This window comes from Gasterosteus aculeatus, chromosome 12, assembly GCF_964276395.1.
Source record: "Gasterosteus aculeatus chromosome 12, fGasAcu3.hap1.1, whole genome shotgun sequence".
NCBI lineage: Eukaryota > Metazoa > Chordata > Actinopteri > Perciformes > Gasterosteidae > Gasterosteus > Gasterosteus aculeatus.
This window is the reverse complement of record NC_135700.1, coordinates 21,832,441-21,849,734: the sequence shown is the minus strand read 5'-3', so window position 1 is coordinate 21,849,734 and position 17,294 is coordinate 21,832,441. Positions and strand designations below refer to the sequence as shown.

Here is a 17,294-nt window from a genome sequence, read left to right as displayed (position 1 = left end):
CTTATCCCTTAAAAGCCTTTTTCTATAATCGCTGCTATGAAATCTCACTTTTAAGAACATCCACGAGTAAAAGGCTTAAAAGAACTGCTGCTCTAGTTTTTAACGTGAACTTGCACAAAGCCTGAGTGGAAATGCTGCTACTTGAAACATTGAGGCAAAGAAATGTTGGCTTTCTCTTCTGCAAATATTCTTGAAATCGGGTTAAAACGTGTGAAACATGACAGTATGAATAGCATGACACAAATAATTTAGGAATAACCGCTCAAGAAAGCAAAACAAAATCTGATGCTAACGTGTCACAGAATGGTGGAGGACGGATGTGTTGACCCCTCCAACCTGAATAAACTACTTTTAGTTCCTAAAGTGAAACCACTGATTCTGTGATTTATGGTCCCGGAGCAGAAAGCCTTCTTATTCGTTCCATTTGAATGTGAACCCATCTTATTGGTTCTTATTTTGTTGTTGTTTGCCACATAAAGAACACTGACTCTGCGATTCTCCTCGCCTCTAAAATAGGGTTTCAGAGTCTTAATTATTGGATTTACACAGCTCCAAACTCCGCCCCTCTTTGTTATTTAACAAAAAGCAACAACAAAGAATGAATGTAAATGTGAACGTAAACGCCAAGCAGTTAAGTGTTTTGTGTACCTGCGTGTACGTTATGTATTTGTGTCGTAGATGCATCGGTGTTTGATATTGTGCACAGTGGAATGAAAAAAACCTATCGTGTGTATCGGAATAGAGTTTGCAGGAAAAAAAATCTATTGCTGAATAACAACTTAAGAGGAAATGGAAGAATAAAACCAATCGCCATCAGCGTGGGACAAACATTAACATTAACAGACGCCACGTCTGGGTGATTTTATCTATTTCCATCGGCGGAAGAGTCGCGGGGGGCATGAACCCATCAGAGCCGCGAGGACGGGGGGGGTGGGTGGGGGACGTGGGGGGACGCCCTTGGCCGCGGGATGTGAGGGGCTTTCATGAGCGAAAGGGTGGCGCAGGGCGCCACAGCTCCCTCCACCCGACTCCATTACAGCGGCAGCTGACGACGCCGTTTGCTCCGACCTCCGTCAGCGATGAGACGGGCCGCTTACCGACGAGGGGCGGGGCGGAGAGACGTGGCGCACGCCGGGAACCCGGAGCGGAAGTATGCCGTCCCACGAGGTCGCGGCGGGGATTTGATATCAGGCGTGATGAAAAGATGTCAAACGTTGATAGAGAGGGATGTTGTTTTTTTCTCCTTTTATTTCCAATCAATGGAAAGCAGATTACTTTCCAAAGCGTCCGTTCAGCAAACGAAGAAACAAAAATCCTATCTCAGTTATTTTGAAGATATCAACCTCCAGTGAATCGTAATGAAGAGGAATGGATTCTTTTGAGGCTGAACGCACTGAAGAGCGTGATTCCAATGCAAAGTGTGTTTCTATTATGGCTTCATGGTCATTTTAAGTGGAATTAAAGTAAACAGTGGCAGGCTGCACGATTATCTCTCCCCGCGGTGTATGAACTTAAGACATAGTTCAAACATTCATAAATATATAAAGAGTATAAAGAGTTTACCGTGTCATCGCGTCGCAACAATGTGAGGTTGCGAAGCAGAAACATTCTGGTTGAATCTTTTGAATATTTGTTCGTTAGCGTTCGGCTTCATCTTTTCCTGTTTATGCGGATGCATGATTGCAGATTTAGAAATGATTTGGACCCAGAAGAAGGAGGTGAAATGACGCCGGTTGCCCGGCATCAATGTACATACCTCATCAAAAACACATTAACTCATGTGACTTATTTCCTCCAACATCTTATGCCGTCCTGCATGCAGCATTTCACTGCTGCAAACACTGCAGCAGAAGCGACTCCACTCACCTCATGGAACGATGGGTTTGATTAACTTTACACCAAAAACTTGTATTTCTGAACGTCACTACATGATTTGAAAAGGAAAGCAAAATGAATTCTCTCCCGCCGTTAAAAGCGATCTGTAACGGACAGTTTACACCACTAAACTATTCTTATGACTGGATGTTATACTGTATTCTATCACACATACACTGTATATTGATTTTTTATGGTTTACTTTCAGTCCCTCCTTCTTTCCAGCCGCTTTCTCGGGGGCAAATTGATATTTCCGAGTTTTCCCGTGATGATATCTGATTTTTCGCGCCTGTGTGTGTTCGCCTGGCAGAAATATGGCCCTAATTAGCCGGATGAACCTGGATATCAGATCCCCGTGAACACACCAAGTAATTAGGTTCTACCTGTCGATCTCTCTGTGTTCTTCCTGGGCATGAGGGTGAAATATAATAAAGTCAAAGATCAGATCCCGACTGTGAAACATCACCTCGGACAAAGTGACAATGACGATGAATATCAGTAAACCGACATGTGATTCATACCCGTGTCATCAGCTCACTAGTGGACGCCCGGCATTATTAAATACTGTAATTCATTACTGTATATTTCCCCCCCCGCTGATGACATGGCAGCTACTGAGTGTGCATGATACACATTGATTCCTCTGGCCGGGGGGGGGGGGCGTATTCAGGCCGCGGTCGGCGTACGTCCGCGAGTCATTGTGCCTCATTAGCATAAACTCTTTTGAACTGGTGGCAGAGAAATCGCGTCCTTTGAATGCAAAACTTCCTAAAGTCTGATCCCAGCCGGAGAGATTCGGGGCAAGAGAAGAGCCACAAACTTGGAATCAGCTGTGACCACCAACTCGAGCCCCGTTTGCTGAATATATTCAGTCGCATTTTGGAGAATCGACCAGAACAGCAAGCTGCCGATATCCTGTTTTCTGTCGTGCTCATGAATAACAGCCGTCACTCTGATACGTTGGGAGTATTGAGTTACTTTTCACACTAATTGCCGCTCACTTTTCACACCTTGAGATTCGAATGTTTGTGATTTGAAGATTTGAGTCTTCAGGCCACCAAGTCTAGTTTCAGAAGTCTAGTTTCATTATTAAAAATCAGAATCATGTTTTTATGCAGTTAGACTTAGTAATGGATAAGAATATAAATAATGGGTGAGCTTTAAGGTGTTTTTCCTCTTTTCTATCCGTTGTTTGTGAACACGTGTGTGTGAGTGTGTGTGCGCGCCGCCTGCAGCCCGCCATAAATCAGTCAGGGCCCAAAGATCTGAACTAAAGTGTTTTGGAGCCTGCAGCCTTTGGGCTTGTTTTCCTCTCTCGTCGTCTCTGGGGTTTTTCTTACATGGCAGCTTTGTATCAGGTGCATTTCTGTACGTTATTAGCACCGGCTGCAAATTAAATTCACTTTGAATCAGAGAACGACACATTCGGTTACAGCAAAACTTTTGTTGTTGGTTTTCTCTGAGTTTCCAGTTGATTGGTCAGGGGAGAAGAAACGGTGAGAACGACCTTATGGACCGATGAAGTGATGCGTTATTTATCTGCTACACAAACACACATGCAGCTGTTCTGTTTTAATGCAGTTACAAATGTAGCAGATGAAAGTTGTCGCTTGACTTTATTCACTCTTAAACTCTTCTTAAGTTGAGCTAATTCTTGAAAATGGAGAGCAGGATTTTCTATATATAGTCATTTGTATTTTTGGGGTGTTTTAAGCTGGAATATGGTCGCGTTAACTAATGAATATTTTCCTTTATACCTTTATACACACAAAACTTCTCTTTTCACAGATTTAATACTGAGCCGAGGCAAGACTGATTGAAGATAAAAAAAAACTCCACGGCTCAGAGAGAATGAGGACAGCAGGCTAGATTCCCGCCTGCTGTATTAAATTACAGAGTAAATTACGTGTGGACCTGATGGAGCTGAACACGAGAGCGGATATTCTCTTGGCGGCACAGCAGTCACATTTAACAGTAGGGAAGCGACTAATAATTGCCCCAAATGATAATTGCTTCAAAAATAAAAGTAATGTTTTTTGGGGGTTTTTTTTGTTCACATTTGCAATTAACCACGGCTTCAGAAACTGTGGCGTTCGCACAATCCAACGTTGTAAAACACTACGGCCTGCAGCGCGGAAGCGCACAGCAGAGGAGGGAATGAACGGGAGCAACGATTATGCAGAAAGAAAATGAAATGCCTCAGACTTGTAGGGGAAACAGGGGGCTAAATCCAACACACCCACTTCAGTTTTCGGCTCCCTGCAGCAAACACCCCCCCCCCCCTCCTCCCCACTCAGAATGCATTAGCATTCCATTGCTCGCTGCTAGCTGGTTGCAACGCGGCTCCTCTGCGATCAGCTCCGATAGCGAGGAGAGGGAAAGCTGGAGTCGATGCCTTTGTCCTCTGCCCCGCTACTCAAATCCGCTCTATTTAAAAGCCCTTTGTCTACACAAAGCAGTCCAAGGGAATGAAACGGACCATTAACAAGATTATCTCACTCATTCCGCCGCCGAATAAAGGCTCTCCCGTGGGCTGCTGATCATTAGGCTGCCGGCGGGAACAATGCTGATCTATAATCTTAGGCCTTGCTTTGACATAATGGGAGCCCTTCTTTTTTTTTTTTCCACAGGGGAACGGCAATAAAAAAAAAAAAAGGTAGAGAGAGGAAGGGGAAGAAGAGAAAGTGAGAAAAGAAGGAGTTGAACCTTCCAGTTAGCAGTGAAACGGGGTCTTGAGGTGGAGGCCTCTCTTCAGGCGGCCCTTCCATTAGCAGGCGGGAAGCTACACATGTGATTACCAAGCTGAGTTTAACCAGCGTGCCTGGTTGTAAAAACTCAGTGAAACGTCCCTTGTTTACATCTGATGGAGCACGCATGTCTGTCCCCCTTTTCAGGTACAATAAAAATGAAGGTAGGTGAAGTCCTCGGGGTCAAAACAAACAAAGAGCTTTTTCTTTGTAAATCTATTCAAGTGTGGCGGCTGAAATAAGACATGTGTTTTCTTAATATCAGGAAAGACGCAACTGGGCGCCCCCCCCCCAACCTTTCATCCCGGCCGGTACGGAGTCATCGCTCGCAGCGGACACACTTTTCCGCCCTGTTCACATTGGCGGGGGGGTTACGGAGCCGGGCTCGCACTCGCACTAATTCCCTCATTCCTGAGAGGGCGGCGGTGATGTATGAGGGGAATGAGACGGGGGGCTCAGGTCGGTTGGCCAACACTGTCGCCGTCGCACGGTAATGAGATCTCGGAGGGGGGGGGGGGGGGGGGGGGGGGGTTAGAGGCAGATTCCTCCAATTCACGGCTCACATAATACTAATTGGCCAGAATGGGATCGGTAGGAGGTAGGATTGTTTATTGGCATTATTAAAAAGTACACAATTTCCTCACCTGCCCCTGACAAATATGATCAGCGAGTTTGTTGTGTACTGGCTGTAGATTGTAAATATGGGGAGATGCTTACCAACTAGGTAGCTGTATTTTTGTCTTGGGTTGACTCCCGTGGTTTAGGCTATACTCCTTTTGCACTCAATTTTACAGTAAACCGCCGTAATTTATCCCCAAAAAGTGTAGCATATGAATCCAGGATAAATATACAGCCATACACAAAATAGGCTCTGCAAAATTAACCCTTTCCTTATTGTGGTGCAGAATAACTTCCAACAGTCCAATTGCAAAATGTCGAGGAGGTTTCTTGAGGAGAGGCTGGATTGGCAGCAGATCGATGTCCACGACTCTGGCACGACATCACATATGGGCGTAGTGTTCAGGCGCCCACACACTTCCACAGTGCATTTCATATTCTTTCATGGACATAAATGGAGTCTTTTCACCACATTCCCACATATTTACAGTTATGTGAAATAATGAGACATCTGCCTCTCACTTCTATGATTTGCATATTGACTGTGATTTGAAAAATGTGGAGGTAGTGCTACCTATGTTGTCTGCAATTGTGTGTGTGTGTGTGTGTAGCTTAACCCAATCGTAGAAATTGTGTGCAAGGCACTTTGCAAATTGCATTGATCTCTCTTTAGACCTGCCTCCCACCTGCCTGTGTTGCAGAGGCGTAGAGGGGAAGGGGGGGGTAAGGGGGGAGTTCAACAGCTTTATTTTTTCTGATGCTGTCGTTTTGTGCATCTGTACTCTATCGGCATTTACCATCTGTTTCAAATTCGTTCTCATACTTTGCTTCTTTTTTTTTTATCTCCCTCCCTCTCCATTTATCACTTTCTATGTTACACACACGCACACACACACGCACACCCAGCGTTCCTTCGCTCGTCATCGGTGTGACTGACATGCTTCCCCCTGCTCTCTCCTTTTAATCACAAGATTATCAGTCGCCACGGTGATGAGCGTCGGTGTGGCTTGAGAACAGGACTTAATGAGTGAGAAACCACCGTGGAACATGGCGGGGTCAAGAGTAACCGTGTTTTCATTTGTGCCCGTGTTTAACAACCTGCGAGATGATAAAAAGTATAATGATAATAATAATAATAATAATGAGTTTGAAGCAGCTGTGAAGGCTGCAGCTTCGTGAGCGGCCTCATCCGGTAGGCTGGCTCCTCCTCAGCAACTGATATTCCACAAGTCAACAATATTGTTTATACATCATGTTTGGAATATCAAAGCTAAGCTAACTTAAGCTAGCTTAATGTTACCGCCATCAGCGACCAAGCATGAGCACGCAGTCATGGAAACGACACGAAAGGGCTCTTTGCGAGCTCGTGGGATCGTTTTAATTATGAATCAAGCAAATCAAACCGTACAGACTGAATTGTGCCACTGACTCTTTGGGAAAATGCATAGTGTTGTTAAATACTTATTCAGGTGCATTCAAATAAATTGTGTACATTGTGCACAGGAGCAGTTTGGCTCATAGTGAGTGCACGGAGCAATGAGGGTTATTTGATCCAAGAAAAACGTCTTGAATCTTGCATTTAGAGACGGAAAAAAACTAGCAAGCCTGAGGCTTCTTGCATGTCTTTAATATTCATATCTGTTGCTGAGGAGTTTGAATCGTATCAAATATCAATCTAGCATCAAATTCACTGATCAAATATTCATCTTTTCAGATATTTAGCTTCGATCAAAATTCAAATGTGCAACTGGATCCGAGATGTAACCAACCATCAGAACACAAACTAAATCCCCCCTTAATTGTTTTTTTTTTACTTTCTAAGAAGGAGCAGCAGTAAACACACTGTGCGTCTTCCCTCCCTTCACCCCTCTGGCTCCCCAGTAAACACGGTGGTTAACACCCGGGTGGCCCGGGACCCCCGAGATGTTCCTCCAGCTGTGATGGTGGACCCCAGGGAGCTGCAGCTGTGACGCTCCTTCGGGCTTGTAGAAGCTGGCGACGCTCTAACGAGTCTCCTCGGAGCCCGAAGGGGCCCCCACATGGACTCCTATTGACTGCCCTGCTTCATCTTCCCCCGGACCTGCAGAGACGGTCCCACCGCGGCAGCCTTCAGTGCAAATACCCGGCTAAACGTGGCGCCGAGTGGACCACGGGGTCTAAAACGGGAGCCACGGAACCCTCCGCAGATTCACGGCTAACACAAGGTCACACAAACACAATACAGGAACACACCACAAAGCAAACTCCTTCTGCTTCTTTTGTGCGTTTTGTGTTACTGATAACCAAACATCATTTTAATTCAGTGTTCCTTTTACTTTCCAATCGCATTGTATTGTTCGGTTTGATAAAGGAGTTGGTAAACACAGCGCCGCTTTCCCTGAATGTGAAGTCATTCAAAAGACAACAAGTCACTCCTTTCAGAAGGAGTGACTTGGTGATCGGTCTACAGATAACAAGAGAAACGAGAAAAGGCTGTTTTCAAACGCACTTTAGTCCAGGAGGATGCTGCTTGTGTTGCCTGAACTCCCTCGTCTCTCTATATATATGATATATATATATATATATATATATATAATGTTATTTATGTATATTGACGTCCTCCAAGCCTCTGGAGGTGGAGCTCCTTCTCTTAAGCTTACGAGCCCTGACCAGTTTTGATGATTGTGCAATAAAGTTGTGAGTCGGTCCTTGAGTCGCCTCGTACTACACTGAAAACCAATGTGAAAAATAAAAGTAATTGGGTCGTTAAAATGAGCCTCAGACGAAAGGCTGCTTGTTAGCGGTTAGAGGATATCTGTCATAGATGTCTAAATGAATGTTGGCAAATTAATTCCTACTGCGCTGCGTTGAGATAAGTCTCCATGTCACAATGTATTCATTTTTCTCAGTTATTGAGGCACTTTTCCACTTACATGTAATCACTGGCTGCCTGTTTTCATTTTCTGAAGCTGACAACAAGTGCTTTTCCATATCAGGCCCGAGTGCTCTGAGGTCCACGCAGCGGGCCGAATGCCTAATGGACGCTTTGATGAAGACGAGGCTTCCTTTTTGAAATGTGCGCGGGTTTGTTGTCGAACTGAGCGCGCTGTATACGCGTCGTATGAGGGAAAGACTGCTCCAGGATCTGTTCCCATCATCTCTGTGGCAGCTGCCGCCCGGTTAGGTCATGGGGGAGGAGGCGTAAACCAGGCCGACCCGCATGTTACCGAGAGCCGGGGGGGGCAGGGTGGGGGGGTCAGCCACCATCAAAGGGTGTGTGTGTGTGAGTCTGTATCAGCGGGTTCTGTTCCAGGGCCAAGAACTTACCCCTGCAGATGGTGCCGTTGCCCACGTAGCCCGGCTTGCAGGTGCACAGGTGTCCTCGGATGGTGTTGGTGCAGATGGCGTTGTCATCACACAAATTTTGCCCGCTGGCGCACTCGTCATGCTCTGTGGGGGGGGGGGGGGGGGGGGGGGGGGGAGAAATGGGGGGAAAAGGGACTCAGCAGTTGGAATAGACGATAGACGGGTGTGCATGCGAGTTGAAGATGGAGAGGTGATTTCTGGTGGGGGGGTGGCGGGGAACAAGCTAGTTGGCTGAGACACAGCTGAGCTTCTCCTCCGTCACAACAACACGAGGGCGGCTTTGTCGCCGCTCACAGTGGGCTGGAAAACAATTGGGTCCCATGAAAGTTACTTCAAACCAACGCCAAAGGCACAGCTGCTTTTTTTCTAGCTTGGCTTTACTTTAAAACCACCAGGGGGGGGTGAAGGTGTTAGCAGCTGCGTTAGATACCGGCCAGGCGCGGTGGACTGATTGTTTAGCATCAGCAGCAATTAGCTTAATGATGTTGGCTGAGAACGCGTGTGACGAGTCAGACAGGAACGGCATCGAGAAATCAACGCCTGGCGTTCATCTCACCTGATGGAGGGACATTTAAAACGGTCCCGTGTAGGACAACACATCGAACCCACAGTTCGGTCCTGTTTCGTGAATACGCGTCACGTATGTAGAAACAGTGACACGCGTCTGTGGGAGGAGTCAACTAAACTACTCATCTTAGGTTAGAAAAAGCGTCATGGTCACCACAGTTAACTTTAAATAGACAACACCGATAACTGAACAAAAATGCCTCACAAGCAAGTGTCTGTCTAATGCCCAAACATGTTGGAGGAATTGTGGGGCAGTAAATGTAAACCACTCCCATTCACACCACCATTGTCAGAATCCGGGGCTATGACGTACCAAAGTCACGCGTGTTTCTTTACCTTGGTAATATTACAGGAGATGATGAGCTAAGAGTATCTCCTGAAAATCCTGCTAACAGCTAGCAAAAAAGGTCATTACAAAGAGGTGGGAAAGGACGGAGCCACCAGCAACAGTGGCATGGATGAAGAACGTGACTGAACTATACGATATGGGACTGTTAACCCACAAAAAACCAAAGAGGAACAATGTCGAGACAAATGGGAGAAATGGAACAAGTTCAACACATCAACGACAGTATCGGAGAAGAGCACATGAATGTTGCCTTAGGATTAACTTCGTTATAAAAAGTACAGAACCATCCTGACCCCTTTTTCACCCCCCCTTTATTTATTATTATTATTATTTTTATTATTTTTTATTTATATATATTTTTTAATTTTAATTTAATTTAATTTTCTCTTTTCTTCCCCCCATTTCTCTTTGTGCCTACAGGTATGTATGTATGTGTATATATGTACGTGTGTGTATGTGTGTGTGTACCCTGTCTGTGTTGAAAATGCAAAAATAAAGTGAGAACAAAAAATAAAAATGGAGAGATCCAACGTATTTGACCAAACGTCAGGATAAATCCATTTATTCCTCAAAAAGGTAAAAGGCACACAGCAAGATTTATGTTAGCGACGCATAAGCTACTTTAAATGAACAGATTCTATGTTTTTTTTTTGCTCATTACAGCGGATTAATGTTTCATTCCAGTTAATCCAACTCATTACCATAAAGTAACATTACAAATGTCAAAGCAGTCGGCAATGCACAATAAGCCTGCGTGAAATGACACGTGTAGCTGCAGTGATGCAAGCGGAACCGATCGCTCTGCAGATAAGAGCATCAAATGAGCCGATCTACAGCCGATGACAGAGTGCTGCGATTCCAGCATTTCCCACTTCACCCCGAATAGCTGGATAGATTCTAGGATCATATAAATGAGACTTCTGCTTTATAGCAAACAGTGCAGCATGAACATCTACGGCGTAAATTTGTTTCATTCCTGAACCGCTGACTCACTAATAACTGGCTGGTTCATCACTCAGTGCCGCGCGGACTGTGGCTCATTGTTTAATATTCAAGACTTTTCTCCATGTTGTTGCTGTTGGCTCGAGGCAGCAGGGAATGAGAGGTGAGTTTAAAGCCGTTGGCTGAACAGCCTTAAAGTGACCCAAGTTGTTTAATTTGAAAGCTTTCGTTGAGAGTCAAACAGCTTCAGTTTCAGAAACATTTGGACTGACGGTGAACCAAAGCACAGAATAACGTGTCAGGGTGAGATTGTCGGTCGTCGGCTTGACTGGACTTTGCAGCAGACTGAATGGCAACTTTCAGATATATATTGGGTTTATAGTTGCCTCACAACATAAATGGCTTATGCAGCGAGAGCAGTGTGACTGGAATATGTGGACGTTTTATTCGCGGGTAAAATCAACATGTCACACCGACCCGTCGACCACATGTTCCACTAACGAGCGCCGCGCCGCGAGATGCTAACGCGGCTGCTCCGAATGTCACCCGAGGCCGAGACGACCCTGCAAACGTGGCATCGCGCAACTAAAGAAGAAAAATGGAACCGGATGAAAGGGAACATAATTATAACAACATCAAATAATAATTACGGATCTCGCAGTTGCTTATAAATATGAGATTAACATATTTTTTGGCATCGTGTTCATTGATTCAACGCTTACCGCCGGGCTTATCAAGCTGATTGAGCTGCAGTTGACGCATCTTCAATTAAAATCTAACATGATTTTGGATGATTACGAACAACATATTAAGAAGCAAAACCTTCGGCGAGGGGTTTTACAACAGCGCTGCACTGCAGCAGCGTCGTTTCATCAAACCCCGACCTGCGTCTTTAAGCGGCAGTCAGCAGCCGCCCCGAGGCTCCCGAGGTACACGCTCACTCAAACACACACACAGACACACACACACGCGCTCCTCATTTATATGCAAACGCTTTGGTGGGAGTCATGACTAATACATTCCCCGTAATTAATGAGCGGTGCTCATGAAGCCCCGCAGCCCCGAGCAGAAGTGATTTGGCTTCTTCTCTTCCCAAGGATTTCCTCCCCACGCCGATTTATAAAGTGGAGGTGAATGTCAACCGTGCTGGTGGGACGCGGGAGTGTGAGATGTGGGCAGAATGGACGGCAGAGCGACGGGGGAGGAGGAGTTACACCATCAGATGTTCACTGCGTTAATGTGCTGTGAGCTGATGGAGGGGAGAGCGCCACAGTCCAAACATTGACGGACGCGGCTGCTTGTTAATGCCGTTTAATGTCCGCTGGCAAATTGGGAAATTATACAGGTGGAAACGGACGGATGCAGCGGATGAATTGATGGAAAAATTGTGAAGGTGAAAAAGTGCCAACTTGAACAGGCGATAAATCCCTCAGACAGGAACGTCAGTTCTGATTCAATCCATTATTTATTGAGTTGTGATGTATTGATTTCATGAGAATTCTTCCGTTAAGTTAGTAGTGCTTCATATATCCATAGTTCCTTTTCGTCCTTCTTCTGAGCAACAGTCACCGGCCATTAGACAATCTGCATTTCATTGCTCTCCTCTAAGGCTTAAAAAAAAAACTGGGTTGAAAAATGAATTACAGCTCTTAATAAATGAAATATATAAACCATCACAAATTGATCAAATCAACCGGTTAGAGAATATTGACTAATCATGGGGACCACGTACGGCGGCCGTCGCACCCAGAGTGGCCTCGGGGGGGATCAGAGGGGGGGACTGGGGTTGTTTCTCTTTTAATGGAATTAAAAGGCCAAAAGCAAACGGTCCGGACCAACGAGGAGAGCCAGCAGATCCCCAGTTCCCTGCAGGGACGATAACTGAGGGAAGTGATTCCACTTTAGTGCAGAATTGTATACTTAGGATACACAAAGGGCTTCGGATTGAACCCAAAATGCCCAAAAAATTTTTTTACAGACAGTCCCAAATAACTAATTCTACATCTTTGAATTCTGGGGTTATTTTTCCCTGCAGTGGATCTTCTTTGCATTTTGTTTCTGTGTGTGTGTGTCACGAAGCCTCGGGCTGAATGCTAATTATCCGCTCAAGCTGAAACATTCCCGACGTCGGCAGCGTGTGGCGCTACAGTAATGCACGGCGTCCACTTGTCTCTGCGCGTCTCTGCATGAATTATGTGCGGCTGTAAAACACACTTCCTGCTCGGTAAGTACGGTACTCAACTGCAGCTTGAAGGCTGGTGCTTAGAATTATAGGTGCTAATAAGGGCTACATGTGCTCCCGATTGGAGAACCTGTTATCTTTTAAAGGGCGTTAATAAGAACCCACCCGTAGAACCCTGTTCTGGTGCTCCAAGGATTTCCTCTGTAACCTCCCCGGGTTCCTCATGAAGCGGTCTCTCCACACCAACCGATAAACAGAACACACCGGGCTTTTATACCCCTTTTGTTTGATTCCTATTTAATCTTTCTCCCATTACACAAATTCCTCTCAAACTTAAGCAGTAGGTGTTCTGTTCTTTTTTTTTTTCCAGCACTCGCAACTGTTTAGAATGAGAATCGTCTCGAAAAACTGAATAAACGAGACAAAGCCTGTGTATTACGGGGCTGTGAGCTAAACCAACACCTCGAGATCCCCGTTTCACTTTGCATAATAGATTCGTAAAACACGTCCTCGTCTCTTTAGCTTTCAAGCCGTCTCATTCGATAATGTCAAACGGAACACTTCAGTAATGTGAAGTTTAATGAGCGGTGACGAGCCCATAAAAAAAAAAAAAAAATGAACAGAGCACGGCAGGATTCCTTCTTCTTCTTTTTTTTGTCCCGATGCAAAGTTGTCGTATTCCCTTTCAGCCCGAGCCTTGCCGTTCACCTTGACTCATCTGTCCCGTGTCACGCGGGGGACACGCGTCGATGGGCCGTCGTAGCGTTTAGCCTGCAGGATATTCATTCCCATGAAATTACTTTCTGAATTTCCTCCAGCAATTCAACCCTACCATGGAGATCTGACAGGGACAAAGCGGGCTCAAAGGGCTCCTCGCGCGGGGCAGCGGACTTCGTGTAGTCTGGTGACTTTTTTTCCTCTGCTGGGATGCAGATGAGTTGAATTCCCTTCGCCTCCCCATCTTTGCTCCCCAGGAGATTACAGTCACACCGCGTGTTGTACGGTCGGCGGCTGAGCTCTCGTACCACCAGGCTACAAAACGGTATGTTTTGTACTCATTTATTACTGTACGGCTGGACATACTTTTCATGAATATTTCCCCTCGAGGCCGCGAGTTTTCAACAACTGCTTCTCTTTGCACTCTTTCCTGCGACGGAGTGGAAATGTTTCATTTCGAATTTTCTCAAAAGGCAACGTTTACGTCACACTTTTAAACCAACGCGCCTGCAGATCAAAGCGGACACACATTTACAGGTAATGCAACATCATTCCCGAGGATTAGCGGGATAAATAAGCACATCTCGCCATAAAAATGGGAGAGGTGCCTCCAGAAGAGAATCAAGCCGAGCTTCCGGGGTGCTTCCGATACATTACACACAAGTATTAAACGCTAAAGACATGGCAATTTGACGTTGCGAATGTTCCCATTTACATCAGGAATAACTGGCACACATTTAGTGGCGTCAGCTCGGTGTGCTCTAAAGCACCCGGACCACGCAGCTTGTATCGAGCGGCAGCGGAATGCGATTTATCCAACACCCAAATGAAATATACAACTCAACGGCAATAACGATGCTTAGGCTGCATTTCCCATTAATGAAAGCATGTTTCATTAATGTGTCCTGTCAGGGAACATCCATCCCACAGACGTAGTGCGTTACAATTCCACGCGTCGCCGTGTGTCTTCAACCAGGAGAAACAGGAGGCAAGAGGAGGCAGCGCAGGAGAAGAGGAGGCTTACGGAGGAGAGGTTGCACAGTCCGCCGCGGAGCGGGATAAAACACTCCTTACACCCATCCCTGTGCGGGGGAGCTAAATATAAACACCAGCTTCTAGGGGCCCATTACGAATGGATGAAGGTGAGGACTGAGGAAAACTTCTCTCCCTCCTTCCCAAAACCGCGTGTGGTGGACTCGTTGAGCCGCCTGACCTCCATTTTTAAGGAGTTAATGTAAACAGGGAGGCGCGCCAAGGTTTCCAGGCTCGTCACACCTGAGCTCCACACTCATTACGTGTATAATTGGATTTGATTAAAGTTTCATTTAACATAGAATGTGTCTTCAGGGGGACGCGGCGCGTGCCAATGCTTAACTTTTGAAGAAGATACGTAGTAACCGACGCGTGAAATCAAGGGCGCCCTCTTCTTGGTCAGCGGCAGAGCAGCCAACCGTCTACCAACAGCAGCTGGACATCAAAAGTAAGTCAACGTATTGATCAGCAGGGTGCAGATGTGCATAAAACCAGCTGCACTCGACTGTTTTTATTACATATAAACCGCTTGTTAAAACTTGCTATGAAACCCATGTCTTATTATGCATCATAAGCCGCTTATAACACTGTATAATTATAGTCACCAATATACAAAACCTTTAGACAGCATTCATTAAGCAGTATCTTCTTTGGTAGTAATAGGCAAGTGTCACAACCCTTAAAATCTTTTTTTAACTGGAAGGATCCAAGTTGTAAATTCCTATAATTGTCAAACGTTATAAGCTTTTTTTATAATCTGAACGAATAAATAAATTTAAGTGGTCATTGTGGCTTTAAGTCAAGTGAAAACATTAAATCCATGCAAAAAAGTCACATAATGCATCGTAAGGATGTTTATAATGTAATACAGACACAAAGTATTAATGTAATCTACTTAAACTTCTGTTTGAATGTCGGCCAACTAACAGGCAATAGCAATATTTCTGACTATTATCAGCCAGCAATACTGGCTTGAACATCTACTGTTGAACCTGTTCTCCAGCTGCTCATAACAGCTGTAACGCTGAGCTCTTCGCTCGATTAGAGTTCCGATGTCTTCGTCCGGCCTGCAGAGCTGCACCTTCGATGGGGAGAAGAATTCATTTGCAGAACGCTCGCGGTGCTCTTTATCTGCCGGCCTGAGCTGGACCTGCTCTGGGAGTTTTATATATGCGGGGACGGAGCCGAGCGCTCGCCTCTCCTTCCAGCCGGTCTAATCTCCGAAAAGCCAACGTTATCGGCGCCTGCTTAATGCAGTAAACAGCTCCTTCAAAACCCCCAGAGATCATACGATAAGCGGGAATAGGTTGGGGTCGGACAGCCGCTCCCACAATTACCTACGGCAGACAACTATTATCCGCCAGAGAGTTGGAGATCATTGTGACCTTTTATGGGGGGAAATCACTGGATTCTGCTCACACTGCAACTGTAGAGACTGAGGGCAAGCACCCGGGTCCAAGCACCCGGGTCCAAGCACCGGGTCCAAGCACCCGGGTCCAAGCTCAGCGCGGAAAAAAACCCTGACAGGCGTTATATTGTCAAATATGAATATCGAATACCTTGAAATACATAGGAAAATACTTTTCTGTGAGCATGCAACTAAACAGCCAGTCCCCCTGTGCGGGCGCCGGGCTGTTGGGAGACTGAGGCTCCTCCCACTTTCTGCCACGCCTCTTCTTCCCGCCGTCAATCCACCATCACACCAGAGGCGCTCGGCTGCCTCCATCGTCGAGAGGCTCAATAACCGCGCAGCATCCCACCTGGTTCACAGGCAGCGATTGAGGCTCCCCGGCCCGGCAGCGGAGACAGAGGCCCGATGCAAAACCCGATACACAATTGTGTCGCGTGAGAACCGCAATAGATGACATTTTACTCCTGTGAGGAAGGAGCCGCGCAGGTTGTAACATCGACGGCGAATCCGCGTGGCGCCCACAGCGAAAGCAGAGAGCTGTGAGATGTCCAGAGACAATTTAGCCACACACACACACACACACACACACACACTGGCCTGAAGCTAAAAGGCAGGAACAGACACGACGCACAAACACTGCAGTCAGTGATCCTCATCAAACACACGTCATTGACCTGGCGACTCACACGGCGACTTCTTCCTTTGTGTCCGTCAGAGCACAAGATGTAAATAAGTACGTTCTCTCCCTGCAGAGTGGAAAACAGGCATTGTGTAATCACATTGCCCATCTTTAAATGTGACTATAATCCTTGGTTATTGATTTTTTCCCTCCCTGTTACACACACACCGAGCTACGACCTGGTTATTACTTTGTAATTCTAAAGCTACTGAAATGTTTAATATAACCTGAATATCCTCCGAAGGCCTTTTGTGTTGCAAAACCTCTTAAACTTGCTGTGCCTGCACGAAGCCACCAGCACGCATTTAGAACAAACTTCCTCAGAGACCGATCGTACGGTGGAATGCTAAAAATGAATGTGCATTTATACTACGATGCAAAGAAGACCTGCTATGTCCGAATCTGTTGCACGTGTGGAACAACAGCCCACTGTTTTTCTTACAATGCAGAAGTGGGTGGGCGTTAAAGGGCTCTAATAGCATCAGGCCACTGCAGTATTTGCCTGAAACGTATGGTGCTGCCTATGGATCACCGAGGATTAGCGTGTCTTTCATTCTCGATGGGATTATTAATGATAAAGGCTCAACAGCTGCTGCTGCTGCTCTTACTGATTTAACTCTCTCCTCCCCGCTAACGGCTTCATGGATCAAGAAAACGGAGAGAGATCAGAAACGGATTCCCGCCACGTCTGTGTGTGTGTGTGTGTGTGTGTGTGTGTGTGTGTGTCTCGTTAATGTGGGGAAAACAATATCATCACCAGAAACCTCGCCGGATCCCGACACAATGGAGAACAACAAAGCGGATTCCAGCAGAGCGCACCAATTACGGAA

General features: G+C 46.0%; 1 protein-coding gene across 1 annotated transcript in view; it reads right to left on the bottom strand.

The window, feature by feature from the left end:
- Positions 1-17,294, bottom strand: part of LOC120834739 (protein kinase C-binding protein NELL1-like) — a 143,771-nt gene that overhangs the window by 18,858 nt on the left and 107,619 nt on the right. Inside the window, exon 14 of the mRNA XM_040202963.2 lies at positions 8,547-8,669. Coding sequence (XP_040058897.2) covers positions 8,547-8,669 — 123 coding nt within the window. The remainder of the gene's footprint in view (positions 1-8,546; positions 8,670-17,294) is intronic.